The sequence below is a fragment of the Mobula birostris genome, chromosome 13 (genome assembly GCF_030028105.1).
Source record: "Mobula birostris isolate sMobBir1 chromosome 13, sMobBir1.hap1, whole genome shotgun sequence".
NCBI lineage: Eukaryota > Metazoa > Chordata > Chondrichthyes > Myliobatiformes > Myliobatidae > Mobula > Mobula birostris.
Genome location: NC_092382.1, coordinates 39,244,674 through 39,265,397, shown reverse-complemented (window position 1 = coordinate 39,265,397; position 20,724 = coordinate 39,244,674). Strand labels below are relative to the sequence as shown.

The 20,724-nt window shown below is 45.6% G+C and overlaps 1 protein-coding gene across 3 annotated transcripts; it reads left to right on the top strand.

Annotated features, from left to right (window-relative positions):
* The first annotated feature begins 4,500 nt into the window (after window positions 1–4,500).
* On the top strand, window positions 4,501–19,738 carry LOC140207548 (uncharacterized). Of its 3 annotated transcripts, XM_072276086.1 has the most exons (3): window positions 4,501–4,652; window positions 9,416–9,570; window positions 17,672–19,738. In XM_072276086.1, exon 3 carries the CDS (start codon window positions 17,996–17,998, stop codon window positions 19,031–19,033), a length of 1,038 nt encoding a protein of 345 aa, XP_072132187.1. In that variant the 5' UTR covers window positions 4,501–4,652; window positions 9,416–9,570; window positions 17,672–17,995; the 3' UTR covers window positions 19,034–19,738. The 3 variants fall into 3 exon arrangements, with proteins under 3 accessions (XP_072132187.1, XP_072132186.1, XP_072132188.1); XM_072276085.1 differs by lacking the exon at window positions 9,416–9,570; XM_072276087.1 differs by lacking the exons at window positions 4,501–4,652; window positions 9,416–9,570 and adding an exon at window positions 9,577–9,919.
* The last annotated feature ends 986 nt before the right edge of the window (window positions 19,739–20,724 follow it).

Sequence of the window (20,724 nt, the reverse complement as noted above, 5' to 3'; positions counted from 1 at the left end):
AACATTGAAAAAATCCTATCGAGTCTAAAGCAAAGGGAAGCTGAATGTTATGTATCGTCCGCAAATTATTCCTCAACATTTTTAAAGGTGACGTCACGATGTCACAAAATCTCCAACGATTTAAACGTTTTCTCACCTCTAATCACTGACCAAAGAATGGATTGAGATTGAATGAACAATTGTTTGTTTATCATCAGGTTCAATAATCCCCATCACCACCGTTTAAGTAACAGATTTGTGCACTGTGCTGGCGCCTTTGGCACCCCCACCCCCAACCCTGATCTATAGTCTTTACTGCTTTAATAATGGGCTGAAGGCATATTCCTTTAGTGTGTTACCTCCCTTATCATCGGAAGGAGAAGCTTAGGATGATGGCACCTAACGGAGACTCGTTTGATTGCATCTTCTGATTCAGCTCTATTTCCATCTTTAATATCTCTTTTTCTTCCTTTTCGGAGTTCTTTTGAGGGCTGTGGCTTGGAGTTACACTATATAGAAGCATTTAAACTATGAAAGGGAGGATAAGATGGACGCAGGAAATTAGTTTCCACTGGTAGATGAAACCAGAACTGGGAGACATAGCCTCAAGATAGGCAATGTAAATTTTGGACGGAGATGAGGAGGAAATGCTTTTCCCAGAGAGCGGTGATTTTGCAGGATTCTCTGCCCAATGAAGCACTGCAGCCTACCCCAGAAAATATATTTAAGACAAGTTCGGATAGATTTTTGCAAAGTAACGGAATTAAGGGTTAAGGAGAGAAAAAAAAAACACGTAGTTGGAGATGAATCCATGGTCAGATTGGCCATGACTTTATTAAATGGCGGCGCAGGCATACAGACGCTTAGAATTACGATCTGGAAACTGGGAATACATGAAAATAAACCATTTCCCGGTGCTAGAAGGTATGCAATCAGGGTAGTTAGAGAAAGCGAGCGAAGACATTGCTGTAAACAACAGGAATTCTGCAGATGCTGGAAATTCAAGCAATACACATCAAAGTTGCTGGTGAACGCAGCAGGCCAGGCAGCAACTGTAGGAAGAGGTGCAGTCGACGTTTCAGGCCGAGACCCTGCAAACTACGGAATTTGGACTGAAACTGCTCGCTATCTAAACTGAAATCACGTTTACATATTACAGGGCAAATGCTACGATTACGTCAAAGCATTTTTTCTTCCAGTGGATCCCTGCAACTCAAGATCAGAATTTCAAAATATTCCGCAGCATCCTTTGTTGCTTTCCAAATGAACCAGCCTCCCAGAAAGCGAATTTCAAATTCCCAATTCAAGTACACACGAATTTGTCTCATGTCACTTGACCTTTGAACTGCGGGTTTATCGTACCCGGAATAGACACACTCATACCTCGATCACTTTAACCTTGAATTCGCATGGCCAGTGCGGAATCCGTGTCTCTCTCTGAAATCAATGCCACAGCAAACAAACACAAGAAGGCAATCGAAATACACAGGTAAGTAGAACAAAAACCTAAGCTCCAACGTTTCTTCCTTCAAAACTGTCACTAGTAACAGGCGGATATAGAATTTACAGTTCATTCCCAGAGTGAAAATCCGTATCAAGTATTCCAAAGAAGAAAGGGAAACCAGATGTGGGTGATTGCGGCCCTCATACATTAAGACCTTATACAATTTCGGAAAAAGAAGCAGTCTCTGATATTCACATGTCCTGCAAATTTATCTCAACCAATGAAGCAGGCATTTGAAGACAGAGAGATCCCCTTGTGAATGAAAAGATTAATTCAAACATCTTGCTAAAAATCACAGGACTGCCTTCCCTTCATTCTCGCACGCATTACCTCTGTTTCTTTTTCAACTGATCTCTAATGTCCAGTCCCCGTGCAATATTTTACATTCTCAATGGATACGCACTTTAAACTATGGCAGAAATTTTAAGTGTTGAACAGTCAACAAATATTCTATAATTAGAATGATACAACAAGAGCAAAGTAACGCTGAAAGGTATGTATCGTCCGCAAATTATTCTCCAACATTCCTAAAAGATGACGTCACGACGTCACAAACTCTCCAACGACTGAAGCATTTTCTCACTTCCAATAAGAGACCAAAGATTGGATTGAGATTAAGTGAACGATTTGTTGTATATTATCAGGTTTAATAATCCCCATCACCATCGTTAAAATAACCGATCTGTACACTGTACTGGCGTCTTTGCTGCACGCCCCACCGTCTTTACCGCCTTAATAATAGCACATTCTCGGCTGCAGGAGTACGTGCTGAGGGACGCACTGAAACTCGGTGCAGCCAGCGGTTTAGAGTTCTTCTCCCGCGGGAGTGGGAGGGGTCGGGTGTCGGGGAGTATACCCCTCAACAGTGATGTGGAAAGGTGAACCAACGGAGTGCCACGTGGGTGGCTAAAAGTGGAAATGTAAAGCCCGTAATGGAAACATCTGTAAAGGATTGCGAGTCATCGAATGGATTATTATACATTTTATTTTTGAATAAAGTATATTTTGAAATAAAAAAAAAACATAAAACTAGATAAATCAAACAGGTTAGCGGAGTTTATGCATCTATAGGTCTGTAAATATAAAACACAAACTTCTTCAAGCCAAGATGGTAAGTGACACAGTCTTACGATGGTATGTAAACAGTCAGTTCAGTTCGCAATATGGAGTTGAGAAAAATTCAGGAGAGAGAGAGGTGATTTGTTATCCAATTCAGCCGATACCATCGATTCTTCCCGTTGTCCTCCGAAATCCTCAAGGTCACCGAATGTGACCACACTAATGGTACCGTCTTCACGTGGTAAAGCTATCAACCCAGGCAAGGGTTAAACACACTGATTGCTTTCCACAGGTCACCCCTTCCCCACACTGCGAGAGCCACTCATCGATTCTCCCAAACGATCCTCAAAAACCCACCCTTTTGTGGGCACTCAAAGCCCATCCAGTGTCCGTTTCTTCTGTGTCTCTGTGTGTTCACCAGAAAGACAGCGTCTATATCCAAACATGCTGAACACCAGCTGCCCATCATACAGCTCCGCCCTTCTATCACCATAGCAACTCACGAGCTGCTCTGTGCCTCTGTCTCTGAATCAGCGGCACACTCTCTCTCCTTTTAAAGGCACCATCCATAATGAATAAACCTTAGATTTCATCACAGGTCATTTTCACTAATTTCTATGCCTCAGACAGCTGGGTTGTTCCAAAAGGCGCCTCTAAAGTCTGACAACAGACTAGCGACTGAATCTTCGGTGGAGCAGGGTGAGCAACCAACGAGTTGCCAGCCTGAGTCAGGGCTTTGGGGTTCCAGAGAGATGGGGTCTAGAACCATAGAACCATAGAAACTACAGCACAGAAACAGGCCTTTTGGCCCTTCTTGGCTGTGCTGAACCATTTTCTGCCAAGTCCCACTGACCTGCACACGGACCATATCCCTCCATACACCTCCCATCCATGTATCTGTCCAATTTATTCTTAAATGTTAAAGAAGAACCCACATTTATCACCTCATCTGGCAGCTCATTCCATACTCCCACCACTCTCTGTGTGAAGAAGCCCCCGCTAATGTTCCCTTTAAACTTTACCCTCCCTCACCCTTAATCCATGTCCTCTGTTTTTTTTCTCCCCTTGCCTCAGTGGAAAAAGCCTGCTTGCATTCACTCTATCTTTCCCCATCATAATTTTATATCCCTCTATCAAATCTCCCCTCATACTTCTACGCTCCAGGGAACAAAGTCCTAACTTATTCAACCTTTCTCTGTAACTGAGTCTCTCAAGTCCTGGCAACATCCTTGTAAACCTTCTCTGCACTCTTTCAACCTTATTTATATCCTTCCTGTAATTTGGTGACCAAAACTGAACACAATACTCCAGATTCGGCCTCACCAATCCGGCCTCATCTAGTAAACTCCTCCTAGAGTTTACTAGGAGGAGGAATCAGACCAGCAGGATATGGCTACAAATGAAAGAACAGAAACATTTGGAAACTGATTGATCGAAAAATAAGGTATTTAATTTCTGCAAAATACTGGTGGAAATCAACAGATCAGGCAGCAAATGTGGAGAGGAATAAATAGACAATGTTTGGGACAAGCCCCTTCAGCATGTGTGTACTGTGTACTCCTCTGCTTAGTTGCTGCCTGAACTGCAGAGTTCCTCCAGTATTTTGTGTATGTGCCTATATCTCCAACAACAGCAGAATCTCTTGTGTTTTATATCTGCATTTGTAAGAAGGTTCTACTTTGGCATTAGACACGTGGAAAGTTTGCTGATATTAAATGCATTGCTTATGGGAGCTGCTTTCTGCATTAAAAAAAGCTGCTGAGTTTTCCACACAAAAAAAAACTGAGGTATGGACATGAAAATGGTGCTTGCAGAAGCGTTTAATGGCACCGTGATTACCCAGAAAGCTCTGCGCAGCAATTTTCGCCGTCGCTGAAGCACCGATCGAATGCGCAGGCGTCAGGGTTGCGGATGGTCCCGAATATCGCGCATGCGCAGTACACAAAAGGCCTCAGAAATCGGCTAACAGCGGAAATTATGTAGATGCTGGAAATTCAAGCAACACACATAAAAGTCGCTGGTGAACGCAGCAGGAAGAGGTGCAGTCGACGTTTCAGGCCGAGACCCTTCGTCAGAACTAACTGAAGGAAGAGTCAGAAATCGGCTCCAGGTAGGAGAGAATTTGCGGGTGGGGATTTTCAAAACGGACTTTGGGACAATTGCTGTGATCACCGGACACTGTGGCCGTATTCCCGGGACAGTCCTGTTCTTTTCCCTCTCTCTCAGCCCCACGATCCTTACACGGGCCCCGGGGAGATTCCAGCTGATGAGGGAACAATTAGGAACTCAGAGAAAGAGAACAAAATCTTTTACATCAGCTGTTGAGAAAATCACCTTTGTTCTCCCTCCGATCACAAACAAGAGAAAATCTGCAGATGTTGAAAATCCAAGCAACACACAGAAATTGCTGGAGGAACTCAGCATGAGTACTCCTTTCCACAGATGCTGCCTGGCCCGCTGAGTTCCTCCAGTTTTGTGTGTGTTGTTTGTTCCATCTCCTCTTGTTCTGGACTTTTCTACCGGTGAGAACATGTTTTGACCCATTCTCTCTGGGTACATAATGATATCAGACACCTTTGCACCGGACAACAAGTAGCTTTCACATAACAAACGTGCCAGACTCCAATGAGACAGGCTACTGCCCTTCCCTTCATATTCATTGGCATTGCCATCAATGAGTTCACCACAGTCAGTCACCTGGGGGAGGGTTCAGGGGAAATATTTATGTACAGTACAGAAACTGGTGTTACCTGTGTATAATGTGATGCAAAAGTTGCTGGAGGATTTACAAGTGGGAGGAAGTGGAGTGATATTTGGAAATCTGACTTTTTAAAGCATCATTTAGCAAGAAAACCACATAGGGACAATGTGCAAAAGCTCTGGTGATAAAATCCTTCATCACCCGTTACAGGCCTGCTACATAGTTTGTGTGAGAGTGCAGATGATCTCAATCAAACCCAGAGGAGATCAAAGTTCTTATCGACAGTGATTTGCTAGCTGTTAAAATGAATACCTCTCTATATAAAATTCACTGTGCACATGTTGTTACTGGATTAAAAAAATGTACAGTACAAGATTTATGTGCACACTGGTCATTACAAATTAGAGGGGACATTGGTGGGAAGGTGGGGAGACCTCCAGTGTCCCTGATGCCCTCACCTACAAGATGTGCATCCAGCTGCAGCTTGTAATCTTTCATTTGTAAATGAACAGAGTCCATGCAAAATTTTTATTCTTAATAACTTTATTGAATAAGGACTCACAGTCAACGAATGATTTTTTTCTTGTATGTAATTATTTTTATTTTGTAATATTTCTGAATAAAGTATTTTTGGAAAAAAAACGCTGCACTTTAAGGAGCTGAAGCTGGAAATGGATGAATTCCGGATCATGCAGGAGTTTGTGGGGGGGGGGGGGGTGGAGTTGATAGGTATTGCATTAAGAGAGGTGAGTTACACCCAAGGTGCAGGACACAGGAAACTGGGTGAGAGTCAGGAAGGGGAATGAGGTTAAATAGCCATCGCAGAGTACTCTTGCGGTCATGAAACCCGAATTTAATTTTGTTGTTCCAGATCGGACCCAACAAAACGTGTTTAAAATTGAAGCGCTCCCCGTCACGTGACGTCACCCAGCAGCCCCTCCGCACGCGCCTGACGTCACCCATGGTCTCCCCGTATCTGCATCTGCTGTCACGAGTACGGTGCCTTACGTCACACACGCGCTGCTGTGCTCGAGCCTTTTCGGTTTAACGGCTGAGCTACTGAGCACGAGCACCCCCCGCCCCTCCCGAGCAGTCAACAGAGGAATTGAACTCATTGCAGAGCTGCACTATTCCCATTGGTGCGAAGCGATGTCAATCACCGGTTACACCCAATAGTGGAGGCGGACCAGCCAAGTGGGCGTTACCCCGTCTCCTGTTGGAAGGCGCACTGCCCGTTAAAGAGGAACAAACCCCAAAGTAAATATCCGCTTTCTGATTTATTTCCATTTCCCTCCGAGGGAAGTTGGGGCGTTTGTGAAGCGTCTCCTGCGGCCGGAGTCTGATGTATCGCTGAGAGGTAGGAGGAGACCGCTCGGCCCGTCGGTTTGATGCCGGTTCCCCGGGGAGGGAGAGGATGAAGACGGTGAGAGAGGGGGCGGACAGGATGTTTGTCCCGGTGGGGACAGGAGGGGCTCATCTGTGGAAATGTCTGAGCCCACGGTGGTGGCGAGCAGAGGGATTCACCACATTGGGGGGCAAACACCGGCAGACTGTTGCCCTGCAAGCGGGGCCAATGGTCCGGGCAAAGTGACAATTATTTGTGTTTTGTTGAGATTGTACCGGGAATATGGTGTAAAATCCCGCTCCCCACACTAACACGGGTTATACAGACCAAAGAACAAACTGCCGGAGGAACTCAGTGGGTCGGGCAGCATCTGTGGAGGGAAATGGACCGTCAACATTTCGGGCCGAGACCCTCCCTCTGGACTGAGAGTGGACGGGAAATAGTCAGAGAAAAGAGGTGAGGGGTGGGGATGGGGCAAGAGCTGGGGAGTGAGAGGTGGATCCAGGTGAGGGGGAGGTGGGAAGGTGGAAATAGTGACAGGGTTGGGAGGTGAGTGGTTGGGGCAACACGGGGCTGCAGAAGATGGAAATTAATTCCATAGAGGATTAACAAAGAGATTAGAGAGTATTTGTTATAGAGAGTGCAATGAAGATTCACCAGACTGATCCCTGGAGTGGTGGGTCATCATATGAAGAAAGATCAAATGTGATAACCCTTTCATTTAGAGAATCGAGGACTGAGAGGTGAACACATTGAAATGCACAACATCATTACCGGTTGAACCAGGGATCCCAGTCTCTGAAAAAGGAGGTGGACTGTCCGGGACTGAGATGAGGGGAAATGTCTCCACTCCGAGGGTGATGAATGTCTGTAAATCCCCACCACGGAGGGCAGTGAAGACTCAGCAATCGTCCTCACATAAAACAGAGGCCGACAGATGTGTGGAGAGTGAAGGGATCGAGGAAATGAGGATCGGACAGAAACGTGGCTGCGATGGGAGAGCAGCCACCATCTTGTTGATGATTTGAGGGGCTGAATGGCCACAGATTCTGTTTCAGTGTTCCTGCAGATACACCAACAGCTTCACACTGGGAAGCGGCCGTTCACCTGCTCCGTGTGTGCGAAGAGACTCATTCAGTTAACCCATCTTGTGATGCTCCGGTGAGCTCACAATAAATAGAGGCCACATTTCTGTCCGGAATGAGCAAAGAGTTTTACTCAATCAGCCCAACTGCTGCAACACCAGCAACTTCACATCAGGGAGGAAGTTCAAATCAGCTCTGTGTCAAATGTTTAACCATCACAGTGACTGAAGGCAGCTGCAGGTTCATGAGGGACTGTTACTGTCAGATTCTGCAGTTCTTGTGGCTGCTCATCGCACCCAAGACTGAACCCTGGTCACTGAGCATTGGAGGAGTCTGTTCTGCTGATGTTAGCCTTAAACTAGACTGGTGTTTAATATTGTGGATCTGTGAAAGATAAATCAGTTCTGAATCAAATCCTGTGTCTCAGATACTTACTGTATCTACCACCCTCACAATGTACACTAGAGAGGCCACTCGGCCCATCTTGTCCCTGCCCATGTTTCTGTTCCATATCAGTATTTTAAAACCAATCCCTGCCGCTCCCCTCTCACTCTCCCTATGATGACAGGTTGCAACCGGTCACCACTCCGTGGGATAGGAGATTTCCCTTGAATTTCATAGAATCATAGAAATCTACAGCATGTTACAGACCCTTTGGCCCACAGCATTGTGCTGACCATGTAACTTACTCTAGAAACTGTCTAGAATTACCCTACCGCATAGCCCTCTATTTTCCTAATCTCCATGTACCTATCTAAGAGTCCCTTAAAAGACCCTGTTGTATCCGTCTCTGCCACGTCGCTGGCAGTGCATTCCACACACACACCACACTTTGTTTAAAAAACTTAGCTCTGACATCTCCTCTGTACCTATTTCCAAGCAGCTTAAACCTATTCCTCCCTCATGTTAGCCATTTCAGCCCCCGGAAAAAAGCCTCTGTCTATCCACATGGCCAATGTCTCTCATCATCCTATACACCTGCATGGATTTCCTTAATGCTTCTCTCTAGGCTGAATAAGACGATGAGCTCACTGTGGTTTTGATGTCCTTCAGAGCTCTGGATGAAGTTGGTTAAACGCCTCCTTCCCCGCTCTTTTCAACATTTTCTGTCATTTTCACTCATTTCAAAGGACTGTGTCTCAGACAGTTGGGTTGTTGCAATGTGCCTCGAAAGTCTGACAGCGGACTAGCAAGTGAATCTTCGATGGTGCACAGTCCGAAATCAGCCTGAGTCAGGGCTTTGGGGCTCCAGAAAGAGATGGGGCCGAGAGTTTACAAGGAAGAGGAAGAAGAGGAATCAGACCAGCAGGATGTGGCTACAAATGAAAGACCAGAAACATTTTGAAACTGTTTATTTGATTGAAAGAAAAGGTGGTGAATTTCTGCAAAATACTGGAGGAAATCAACAGATCAGGCCGCAAATGTGGAGAGGAACAAATAAACAACGTTTAGGCCGAGCCCCTTCAGCATGCATTGGCTGTGTACTCCTCTGCTTCGTTGCTGCCTGAACTGCAGGGTTCCTCCAGCATTTTATGTGTTTGTGTCCACATCTCCTGCAACAGCAGAATCTCTTGTGTTTCTTATCTGCATTTGTAAGAACGTTCTACTTTGGTATTAAACACGCAGAAAGTTTGCTGATATTAACTGCATTGTTTATGGGAGCTGCTTTCTACATTAAAAGAGCTGCTGAGTTTTCTACACAAAAAAAACCTGAGATATGGACATGGAACCTGTGCTTGCAGAAACTTTCAATGGCTCTGTGACTGACTTGAAAGCTCTGCGCTGCAATTTTCGCTGTCGCTGAAGCACCGATCAAATGCGCAGGCGTCAGGGTTGTGGATGGTCCCGAATATCACGCATGCGCGCAGTGTACAAAAGGCCTTGGATATCGCTGCCGGTGAGTGTTTCTCCGTGCGACTGTTTTCACTACCGACTGAGGGGCAATTGCTGTGACATCCGGAAACTGTGCCCCGCGATCCCGGGATAGTCCTGTTCTCTTCTCTCTCTCTCTCAGCCCCACGATCCCTGCACGGAACCCGGGGAGCTTCCGGCTGATGAGGGAATGGGAACCGATGGATCTCTCAGACAGAGCTGAGCTCCAGCTATCTAAATGCAAGGATTGGGAACTCGGAGAAAGGGAACAAAATCTTTTACATCAGCTGTTGAGAAAATCACCTTTGTTCTGCCTCCAGTCACAAACAAGAGGAAATCTGCAGAGAGGGCAGTTTTAAGGTGCTTGGAAGCAGGTACGAAGGAGATGTCAGGGGTGTTGTGTTCTTTATACGTACCGTGGGTTACTAATAACAAACATATTCTGGCAGAATTGAACTTTTAATTGACAGCAACAAAACCACGTTTTACACCGCCATGCAACACACATCAAAGTTGCTGGTGAACGCAGCAGGCCAGGCAGCAGCTCTAGGAACAGGTACAGTCGACGTTTCGGGCCGAGACCCCCGAAATGTCGACTGCACCGCTTCCTAGAGATGCTGCCTGGCCTGCTGCGTTCACCAGCAATTTTGATGTGCGTTGCTTGAATTTCCAGCATCTGCAGATTTCCTGTTGTCTGTCCGTGAGAACATGTTTTGACCCATTCTTTCTGGGTACATAATGATACCAAACACCTTTGCCCTGGGCAACAAGTAGCTTTCACATCACAAATGTGCCAGACTCCAATGAGACAGACTACTGCCCTTCCCTTCATATTCATTGGCATTGCCATCAATGAGTTCACCACCGTCAGTCACCTGGGGGAGGGTTCAGGGGAAATATTTATGTACGATACAGAAACTGGTGTTACCTGTGTGTATTGTGGCGATGCAAAAATTGCTGGAGAATTTGCAAGTGGGAAGAAGTGGAGTGATATTTGGATATCTGAGTTTTTAAAACATCATTTAACAAGCAAATCACGTATGGACAGTGTACAAAAGCTCTGGCGAGAAAATCCTTCATTACCCGCTGCAGGCCTGCTACATAGGTTGTGTGAGAGTGCGGATGAACTGAATCGAACCCAGAGGAGATCAAACTTTTTATTAACAGTGATTTGCTAGCTGTTAAAATGAATACCTCTCTATATAAAATTCAGTGTGCACATCTTGTTGCCACTGGGTAAAAATTGGACAGCACAAGATATTTTTGCACACACTTGTCATTACAATTTAGAGGGGACATTGGTGGGAAGATGGGGAGACCTCCAGTGTCCCTGATGCCTTCACCTACAAGATGTGCATCCAGCTGCAGCTTGTAACCCTTCACTCTAAGGAGTTGGAGCTGGAAATGGATGAATTCTGGATCATCCGGGAGTTTGTGGGGGGGAGGTGGTGATAGCTATGACATGAAGAGAGGTGGGTTTCACCCAAGGTACAGGACATAGGAAACTGGGTGAGCGTCAGGAAGTGGAATGAGTTTAAATAGCCATCACAGAGTACTCTTGTGGCCATCCCACACAACAACAGGTGGACCACTTTAGATACTTTTGGGGGGGAGGGGGAAATTACCTGGCAGAAGAAAGTCAAAGCGGTGACAAGGGATTTGTTAGTTTGGGAATTAAAACTAGCAGAGGTCTAATATTCTAGTGGTAAGGCTGGCTTGTGCGAGTGTGGGGGGTCGGGGGTGTTGGTTAAACTAAAGTTGCAGGGGGGAGGTGGGAGGGAGAATGCTAGAACAGATAGTGGAGAGGGTGAATGGAATTGAATTGACTTCATTACTTAGATCCTTCATATACATGAGGAGTAGAGATCTTTATGTTACCTCTCCAGCTAAATGTGCAAGTTATAGTAATTTATAATAAATAGTTTGTACATAGGACAGTCAATATAACATAGAAATATAATTGTGTCAGCATGAATTAATCAGCCTGATGTCCTGCTGGACAAAGCTGTCCTGGAGCCTGTTGGTCCTTTTGCTGTGGTACAGTTTCCTGGATGGTAGCAGCAGGAGCAGTTTGTGTTTGTGGTGAATTGGGTCCCCAATATCCTTTGGGGCCTTTTTACATACTTGTCTCTGTAAATGTCCTGAATAGTTGGAAGTTCACATCTACAGATGCGCTGGGCTGTCCACACCACTCTCTGCAGAGTCTTGCGATTGAAGGAAGTAAAGGTCCCATACCAGGCAGTGATCCGGTCAGTCAGGATGCTCTCAATTGTGCCCCTGTAGAATGTTCTTAGGATTTGGGGGCCCACACTAAACTTCAATCATCTGAGGTGAAAGAGGCACTATTCTGCCTTTTTCACCACGTGGCCAGTATGTACAGACCACATGAGTTCCTCGGTGACGTTTATGCCGAGGAACTTAAAGCTGTTCACCCTCTCAACCCCAGATCCATTGATGTCAATAGGGGTTAGCCTGTCTCCATTCCTCCTGTCGTCCACAATCAGCTCCTTTGTTTTTTGTGACAATAAGAGAAAGTTTGTTTTCTTGACACCAGTCAGATGTTGTTCAGACCTCAGATAGAGTCAGCAATCAAATGGTTGAGCATGGTGCGGTGAATGTGCTGAGCTGTGTATATCACAATGCAAGAAGCATCGTAGGAGAGCTAGATGAGCTCAGGACAGGGAATTATGATGTTGTAGCCATTACTGGGACTTGGTTGCACCCAACAGTCTGAGGGATTGAGAGGAACAAATTTGTAGAGAGATCGCAGACTATGCCAAGAAACAAAGGTTGATACAGTAAGTGATTTTAACTTTTCATATATTGACTGGGGCTCCCATACTGTAAAAGGACTAGCAGGGGTAGAGTTTGTCAAATGTGACCTTAGTCAGTCGGTAAAATTCCCGATGTAGAAGTGTGCAATAAGCTATTAGCAAATGGTCCAGAGCTAGTGACAGAAATTAGTGTAGGGGAACACTTTGTACCTGGTGATCATAATGCAATGAGATTCCAAGTAAATATGGAAACAGAGAGGTCTGGACCCCTCTTGAGATTCTAAATTGGAGAAAGGTATCTTTTTGAAAGGTGTACTTGGTAAGTGGGAGTTCTTCAGAGGTGAATTTTGAGGGTGTAGAGTTTGTATGTGCCTTCCAAAATAAAAGTTGAAAGGTAACTGGTGCAGGGAACCTTGGTTTTCAAGTGATTTTGAGACTCCAGATGTTTTGTTCCCCGAAATGCCTCAGACTGTTGGGTGCTAAGAAGACTCATTAATTACTACAATATCATAATTCCACACCCTGAGCTCATCTGACTTTCTTTAGTTACCTTCTGTTGGTTTCTAAAAGCTCCCCAATGTTTTTTTTCTATTATTTGCCTCTCGTTGGCTTTGGCTTCTCATTTCAGCCACGGTTATGCCCTCCTGCCTTTACAATGCTTCCACTTCTTTGGGATGTGTCTATCACTCAGCTCCCGAATTGCTGCCAGAAACTCCAGCCATTGCCGCTCTGTTGTCATTCCTGCCAGTTTCCCCTGACAATCAAATTTGCCCAGCTTCTCTGTCATAGAGACATGGAGAAGGTCAGTGCAGAATGTTAGAGTGGATTTCTCCTTTTCCTGAATCTATAACAGCTCCTGCTTCCCTGAGGATGTCTGTTCCAAGGATCGTGCCCTCATTATTTGGACATACCCAAAAATACACTGGAAGCTGTACTCCCCCGATTTCTAGTATTTGCATCTCGCTTCTTTCTGCTTTTACTGTTTTCCCTCCTACACCCCTGATATAACTGGCCTGTCCGGTCGTTGGTAAGGGCAAGTCTGTTATCGAGACAGATGCCCCTGTGTCCACTAACATATTGCATTGCCGTCCCCCTAACAATGCCGTTATGTACATCGGTGAGTCACCAGCACTGGCCGTGAAGCCTGCTGCCACATCCTTCTCTGCCTTAAGAAGCGCTGTCACTAACTCCTTGATCTGATCAACAGTCAGACTGGTGGGGTGAGTGACTGGGTGTCTGCTGTCTCCTTCGCCTGGGTTTTCCCCCTCCCTTTTAGACACTGTCTCCAGCAATGTCCCGATAGGCCACAGCTGTAGCATATCAGCTCCTTCACTGCCTTATACCTGGTCCGGCAGTCCTTTACAAAGTGCCCTGGCTGCTGACAAGCAAAGCAAACCCTCCGGGATATCACAGCAGCTGCATCCACTATACCCACTTTACGATTTATCTTGCCTTTTCTTTGGTCAATCTCACTGGCTCACAAAACTATCTCAGAGTTGTTGGACCCTACCATTATACCTAAATCTAAAACTTCTTGGTGGGCTGAACTCAGCCCTTCCTTCAGCATTTTTAGGAAGACTGGGTCGTCCCTCCCTGGGTTATCCAACCCTGAATACTCTTCGTACACTCGGTATTTACGTTCTGCGTAATCCATGGCTGTCTCGTCAGCCTTTTGAATCACTGCCATTATCATTCCCCAGCTACTCTTGCCTCCCCCCAGGCGCTGCCTCACTTCCTCTTTAAAGGAGCGATATCTTTCTTCATTACTGGTGCTCCCGGTAGTTGCCCATGTACCATCCCGCACCCCCTGGGCCATCCTGTCCCACATATTCCTCAGGCACTTGGCTTTCACTAACACAGTATATCTTTAGGGTGCATCTGGTGAATTTCAACCATTTCCTCGAGTTTGCGCCAGAATTCTGAATTCCCACAGGCGACTTTAAGTGAGGGCAACTCGGACAAAATGCTCTGTTTCTCCCCAGGGGTGAAGGGCTTATGAATAGTTGTAATCAAGGTCAAGGGCTGGCTCGGATCATCAGGGTTCTCAGCCTGACGTTGCCTGACTTCAATAGGTGCCATTCTGGTAGACTTATCTGGGTAAAACCTCTCCCTGAGATATCTCCATACTAATTTCCACACTACGCAAAATATAAAACTGCAGAGTACATATTCCACAATCTGCCACTTTTGAGTACCCGAACTCTTGATGCCTGCTGTATTCCCTTGCATCACACTTGCACACGCATACACTAAAATGCAGCTCCCCGAACAAGTATACACACCCCCACGCTGACGTCTCGAACCGTACCGTTGGTTACCACCTTTCGCAACTGGTGGTTCAACTCTCACCAAGTTAACATGCAAAGATTCCTCACTTACATAAACACACATGCACACGCACACACTACTTTAATATCTACCAGTCATTTCTCCACGTTCGTGATACCTCATGTTCCCGTGTGTCCACCGACTGAACAGATCCAAGTGTGAGTGTTATTTTAGAAAAATACTCACCAACTTAGACTGCTAGGAACACTGGCCACACGACGGGTCACGAAGGTATCCCACTCCTGACACCAAATGTTGTAGAGTGGATGAAATCACGGGAGAGACAGAGTCACTGGTAGATACAAAGCAGCTTCTTTATTCGACACAACAAGGTACAGCAGGCATCTTACGGACGGAGACGCTTTCCGCAGAAAGGTCTGCTAGCTAAAATGTGGGCTCGATATTTATACGCTAAACACAAAGGCAATTGCTACTTAAAAAGTTACAGACAATGCTTCCTTTTGAAGTTACATACAAACATCACACCTTCGATTTCATCCTTTCCTTCTGACGCCAACATGTCTGTGTTGGTGTCCACAGCCTTTAGTTCAATCCACAATACATTTATTTGGCATTTTACGCGCTAACATAGAAGACAATTAATATTTATAATGTATAGATAAGACTGTCTTCAAAACTACAGCATCAGGCACCAGAAGCATCTGGTATTTACACCTTTTAGGAAGCCCATCGTGGTGGACTCAATCCACAGTCCTTTGTCAAACAGTTAAAATAGAAGTCTGGTGGCCAAAGTCATTTAAGTGTTAACAAATCATCTACCCAAAAAGAAATCCACTCTAACACAGAAACATGCCCACACTGGAAGATCAGAATGGTAATCTATATGAGGAGTCAAAATAGATAGGAGAGATTTTAAATAGTGTTTTTGCATCCGTATTTGCTCAGGAGATGGACACAGAGTCTATAGAAGTGAGGCAAAACGGTATCATCTTCATGGACCCTGTACAGATTATAGAGGTGGAGGTGTTTGCTGTCTCAAGGCAAATTAGCGTGGATAAATCCCCAGGGCCTGGCAAGTTGTTCCCTGGGACTCTGTGGAAGACACGTGCAGAAATTGTCAGGACCTAAACACAGATATTTAAATAACCCTCAGTGTCAGGTGAGGTACTGGAGGATTGGAGGACAGCCAATGTTGTTCTGCTGTTCAAGAAAAGCTCTAAAAATAAACTAGGAAATTATACATTGGTGAGCTTGACATCAGTAGTGGGAAGGTTATTGGAACATATGTGCAGGAAGCAGATATATAAGTATTTGGATCAATGTGGACCAATTAAGAATAGACAGTGTGGCTTTGTGCATGGTAGGTCATGGCTAACCAATCTTATAGAGTTTCTCGAGGAAGTTATCAGGAAAGTGGATGAGGGCAAGGTAGTGGACGTTGTCTACATAGACTTTAGCAAGGCACTTAATGAAGTCTTATATGGGAGGTTGGTCAAGAAGGTTTAGTCACTCAGCATTCAAGATGAGATAGTAAATTTGATGAGACATTGGCTTTGGGAGAAGCCAGACTGTGGTAGAAGATGGTTGCCTCTCTGACTGGAAGCCTGTGACTAGTGGTGTGCCACAGGGATCGGTGCTGGATCTGTTGTTGCTTGTCATCTATATCAGTAATCTGGATGATAGTGTGGTTAACTGGATCAGCAAATTTGTGGATGACACCAAGGTTAGGGGTGTAGTGGACAGTGAGGAAGGCTATCATGGCTTGCAGTGTGATCTGGACCAGCTGGAAATATGGGTTGAGAAATGGAAAGTGGAATTTAATGCAGACAAGTGTGCGGTTTTTGATAGGACCTAGGTCTTACAGAGTGAATGGATGGGCACTGAGGAGTGTTGTTGAAGAAAGGGATCTGGGAATACAGCTCTATAATTCACTGAAAATGGTGTCACAGGTAGATAGGGATGGAAAAAAGAAAAAAATTTTGGCGCATTGGCCTTCATAAACCAAAGTACTGAGTACAGGAGATGGATGTTTTGATAACGTTGTACAAGACATTGGTGAGATCTAATTTGGAGTGCAGTTTTGGTCACCAACCTGCAGGAAAGATATAAAAGAGGTTGAAAGAGTTCAGAGAAAATTCACAAGGATGTTGCCAGGTCTGGAGGACTTCGGTTATAAGGGGAGATTGAACAGGTCAGGACTTTAGAACATTCCAAGGAATAAAGGGAGATTTGATGGAGGTGTAACAAAATTATGAGGGGTATAGATAGGGTAAATGCAAGCTGGCTTTTACCACTGAGATGGGGTGGGACTACATCCACAGGCCATGGGTTAAGGGTGAAAGGTGAAAAGTTAAGGGGAACATGAGGGGAAACTTCTTCACACAGATGGTCATCCAGGTGTGGAATGAGCAGAAAGCACAAGTGATGCATGCGAGCTCAATTTCAACATTTCAGAGGTTTGTATAAGTACCTGGATGGTAGGGATATGGGAGTAGAAAGTTTAAATAGTTCAGCACAGACTAGATGGGTCAAAGGGTCTGTTTCTGTGTTGTTCTTTTGTATGACTGAGACAAGAACCTTAAGTAATACTAACATTCACTCTAATTCCTTTTAACAGCCGTGCAGACCAACCATACATCTGAGTAGGAGATATTTACATGGCGTTAAAACTGTGGCACTTTAAGTTAACAGTAGATAAAAGAAAATCCCAGCTGCACGTTAACAAAGGCTATTTGTGTGAGAGTGTTTCAGTTACTGTGGGGCCAGGCACCCATGCAGCTCAGTGAGAACAGGGAATAATACCAGTGGAAGAGTCAAACTGAGCCAGGTCACAGATTGGAGACAGCAGAAATGCCCCATTCTTGAGACAGGAAGAGCATCAGAGAGTTTGATTGTCATTCCAGATACCAGCACTGTGCCCAGTTAGAAGATGATTTCTCGCTCCAACTTGGGTTGACCCTCACTGTAACAGTGTGATGTCAGATCACACCTTGGTGACTAAAGTGATCTCATCTGAAATGTTGTCCTACACCCATTGATGGATTTTGTAAATCTTTTTTACAGGTTAAAAATGACAAGGAATTTGTCTATGGGAATCTCGAACACAACACGCCAGTTTTGCTGTCTCTGTCCAGATATTTAAGAAGTGGAGCAAGGGATTCACTCGAACATCCTTCCTGCTCAGACAGTGGGAATGGATTCAGACAGTCATCTCAACTGAAGGTACATCAGTAAGTTGACACTTGGACAAGGCCATTTACCTGTTCTGTGTGTGAGAAGGGATTCAGTCGGTCTTCTCACTTGTAGACACACCAGTCAGTTAACACTGGGTAGAAGCTGGTTATCTGCTGAGTTTGTGGGGAAGGATTCACTCGGTCATCTGACCTAATGGCTCACCAGCGAGTGCACACCGGGGAGCGACCATTCACCTGCTGGGACTGTGGGAAGGGATTCACTTTTTCATCTAAACTGAAGGTACATCAAAGAGTTCACACTGGAGAGAGGCCGTTCACCTGCTCACAGTGCGGGAAGGGATTCACTCAGGCGTCTCACCTACTGATACATCAGGCAGTTCACACTGCAGAGAGGGATTTCACCTGCTCAAACTGTGGGAAGAGTTTCCTTCACTCTTCCACCCTACAGAGACACCGGTCAGTTCACACTGGGCAGAGGCCGTTCACCTGCTCAGTCTGTGGGAAGACATTCACTCAGTCATCCCACCTACAGAGTCACCAGCGAGTTCACACTGGGGAGAAGCCATTCACCTGCTCAGAATGTGGGAAGGGATTCACTCAGTCAGCCCACCTACAGAGTCACCAGCGAGTTCACACTGGGGAGAGACCGTTCACCTGCTCAGACTGTGGGAAGGGATTCACTCGGTCATCCAACCTACAGATGCACCAGCGAGTTCACACTGGGGAGAGACCGTTCACCTGCTCAGACTGTGGGAAAGGATTCCATCAATCATCCACCCTACAGAGACACCAGCAAGTTCACACTGGGGAGAAGCCATTCACCTGCTCAGACTGTGGAAAGGGATTCACTCGGTCATCCTCCCTATTGGAACACCAGTCAGATCACTCTGGGGAGAGGCCATTCACCTGCTCAGAATGTGGGAAGGGATTCACTTGCTCATCTAAACTGAAGGTACATCAGCGAGTTCACACTGGGGAGAGGCCGTTCACCTGCCATGAATGTGGGAAAGGATTCACTTCGTCATCTCATCTGAAGGTACACCAGCGAGTTCACACTGGGGAGAGGCCATTCACCTGCCGTGAATGTGGGAAGGGATTCTATCGATCATCCAATCTAGTGACACACCAGCAAGTTCACACTGGGGAGAGGCCGTTCACCTGCTGTGAATGTGGGAAAGCATTCACACGATCATCACATCTACTGAGACACCGGTCAGTTCACACTGGGTAGAGACCATTCCCCTGCTCAGTCTGTGGGAGGGGATTCCATCGATCATCCAACCTTCATAGACACCAGCAAGTTCACATTGGGGTTAGGCCATTCACCTGCCCAGACTGTGGGAAAGGATTCACTTTATTATCTCACCTACAGAGACACTAGCGAGTTCACACTGGGGAGAAGCCATTCATCTGCTCAGACTGTGGAAAGGGATTCACTCGATTATCCTCCCTATTGGCACACCAGTCAGTTCACACAGGGGAGAGGCCGTTCACCTGGTCAGAATGTGGGGAGGGATTCGCTCAGTCATCTCATCAGCTGAGACACCAGCGAGTTCACATTGGGTAGAGGCCGATCACCTGCTCAGACATGGGGAAGAGATTCTCTCAGCCATCTCCACTAAATGTGAATCATTTAGTTCACACTGGGGAGAGGCCGTTCACCTGCTGTGAATGTGGTAAGCGATTAACTCAGTAATGTAACCTTGTGATACAATACCGGGTTCACACTGGGGGAAAAAGTTTCAATGAGCTGCATGCTGGATATTTGTCCATCACCGTTGCTGAATGCAATTTTGAGAGTGACTGTCGGTGCTGAACTCTGCAATTATTGCTGCTGCTCACCACACCCAGTTCTGCACCCTGGTCACTGGGCATGGGAGGAGTTTCTTCTGCTGCATATTCACCTTTAATGGGACTGGAGTTTAATATTCTGGATCTGTGACAAATAAATCAGTTCTATTTTAAATTCTGTCTCCGGTACTCAGTGAATTTATAACACAACTACTGTACAGTAGAGAGTCAACTCAGGCCGGCTGGACCCTGCCAGTGATTCAGTTCCATGACGGTCAATTTAAATCCTCCCTTGTTGTTCCTCTCTTGCTCTCCCTGTGGTGATGGGTTCCAAACAGTCACCACTCTGTGGGTGAAGAGGTTTCCCTTGAATTCTCTGCAGTCTGAAGAAGTCGAGCTGACTGCAGTTCTGACTGAGATGTTCTTCGCCCCTCTAATCTCTGGGCTAAGGAAGAATGACATTGGTAGTTAACCTCCTTATTCACTGCACATTTCCACATTATGGGTCATTTTCCCTGCTTCTCAAAGGTTGTTAGAAAACACCACTGTCCTCTAAAGACTGAAAGCAGAATGGGAAACCATCAGTTGGATGTTCAATGAAACAGGGTCAGAAACCAGAGGCAGGTCTGCACAGGGCAGAGTTTGGGGCTCTGGACGATGGTTGGGGTAAGAACGTATGATGAGGAGAAGGGAATCAGCAGCGGGGCATGGCAACGAATGGCAGAGTAACAACATTTGGAAGCTGATTGACAGAGAAAATCTTTTGTTTCTCTGACTGATGACACAAACAATACCTGTGGTGAGGTGCTCCACTGGTCGAGGATGTGTGTGTTGGAAATGGTTTTATCTATTGAGGGAGGTGTTCCTGCTTGTTTATCCTGTAATATTATATCCAGATGGTTATTATGGATTGTCCTATCTGAAATAATGTATTGATTATCACAGAATTTGTCAGATTTTGATCCTGAAACGGGATCAGGCTTGAATTTATGGTGCCTTTATGAAGTGATGGAGGGCATTCATGAGTTTGTATTTTAGAGCAAGATTTTGGTGAATGATATTTACCACTTGACTGTACCTTTGTAAATGATCAGATTGAGTTGAACTGCTGCAGGATCCTGGAATGTGTTG

Bases quoted from the DNA above. Each gene is read 5' to 3' on its own strand.
- LOC140207548 (XM_072276085.1), top strand. From the start codon at position 17,996: ATGGCTCACCAGCGAGTGCACACCGGGGAGCGACCATTCACCTGCTGG.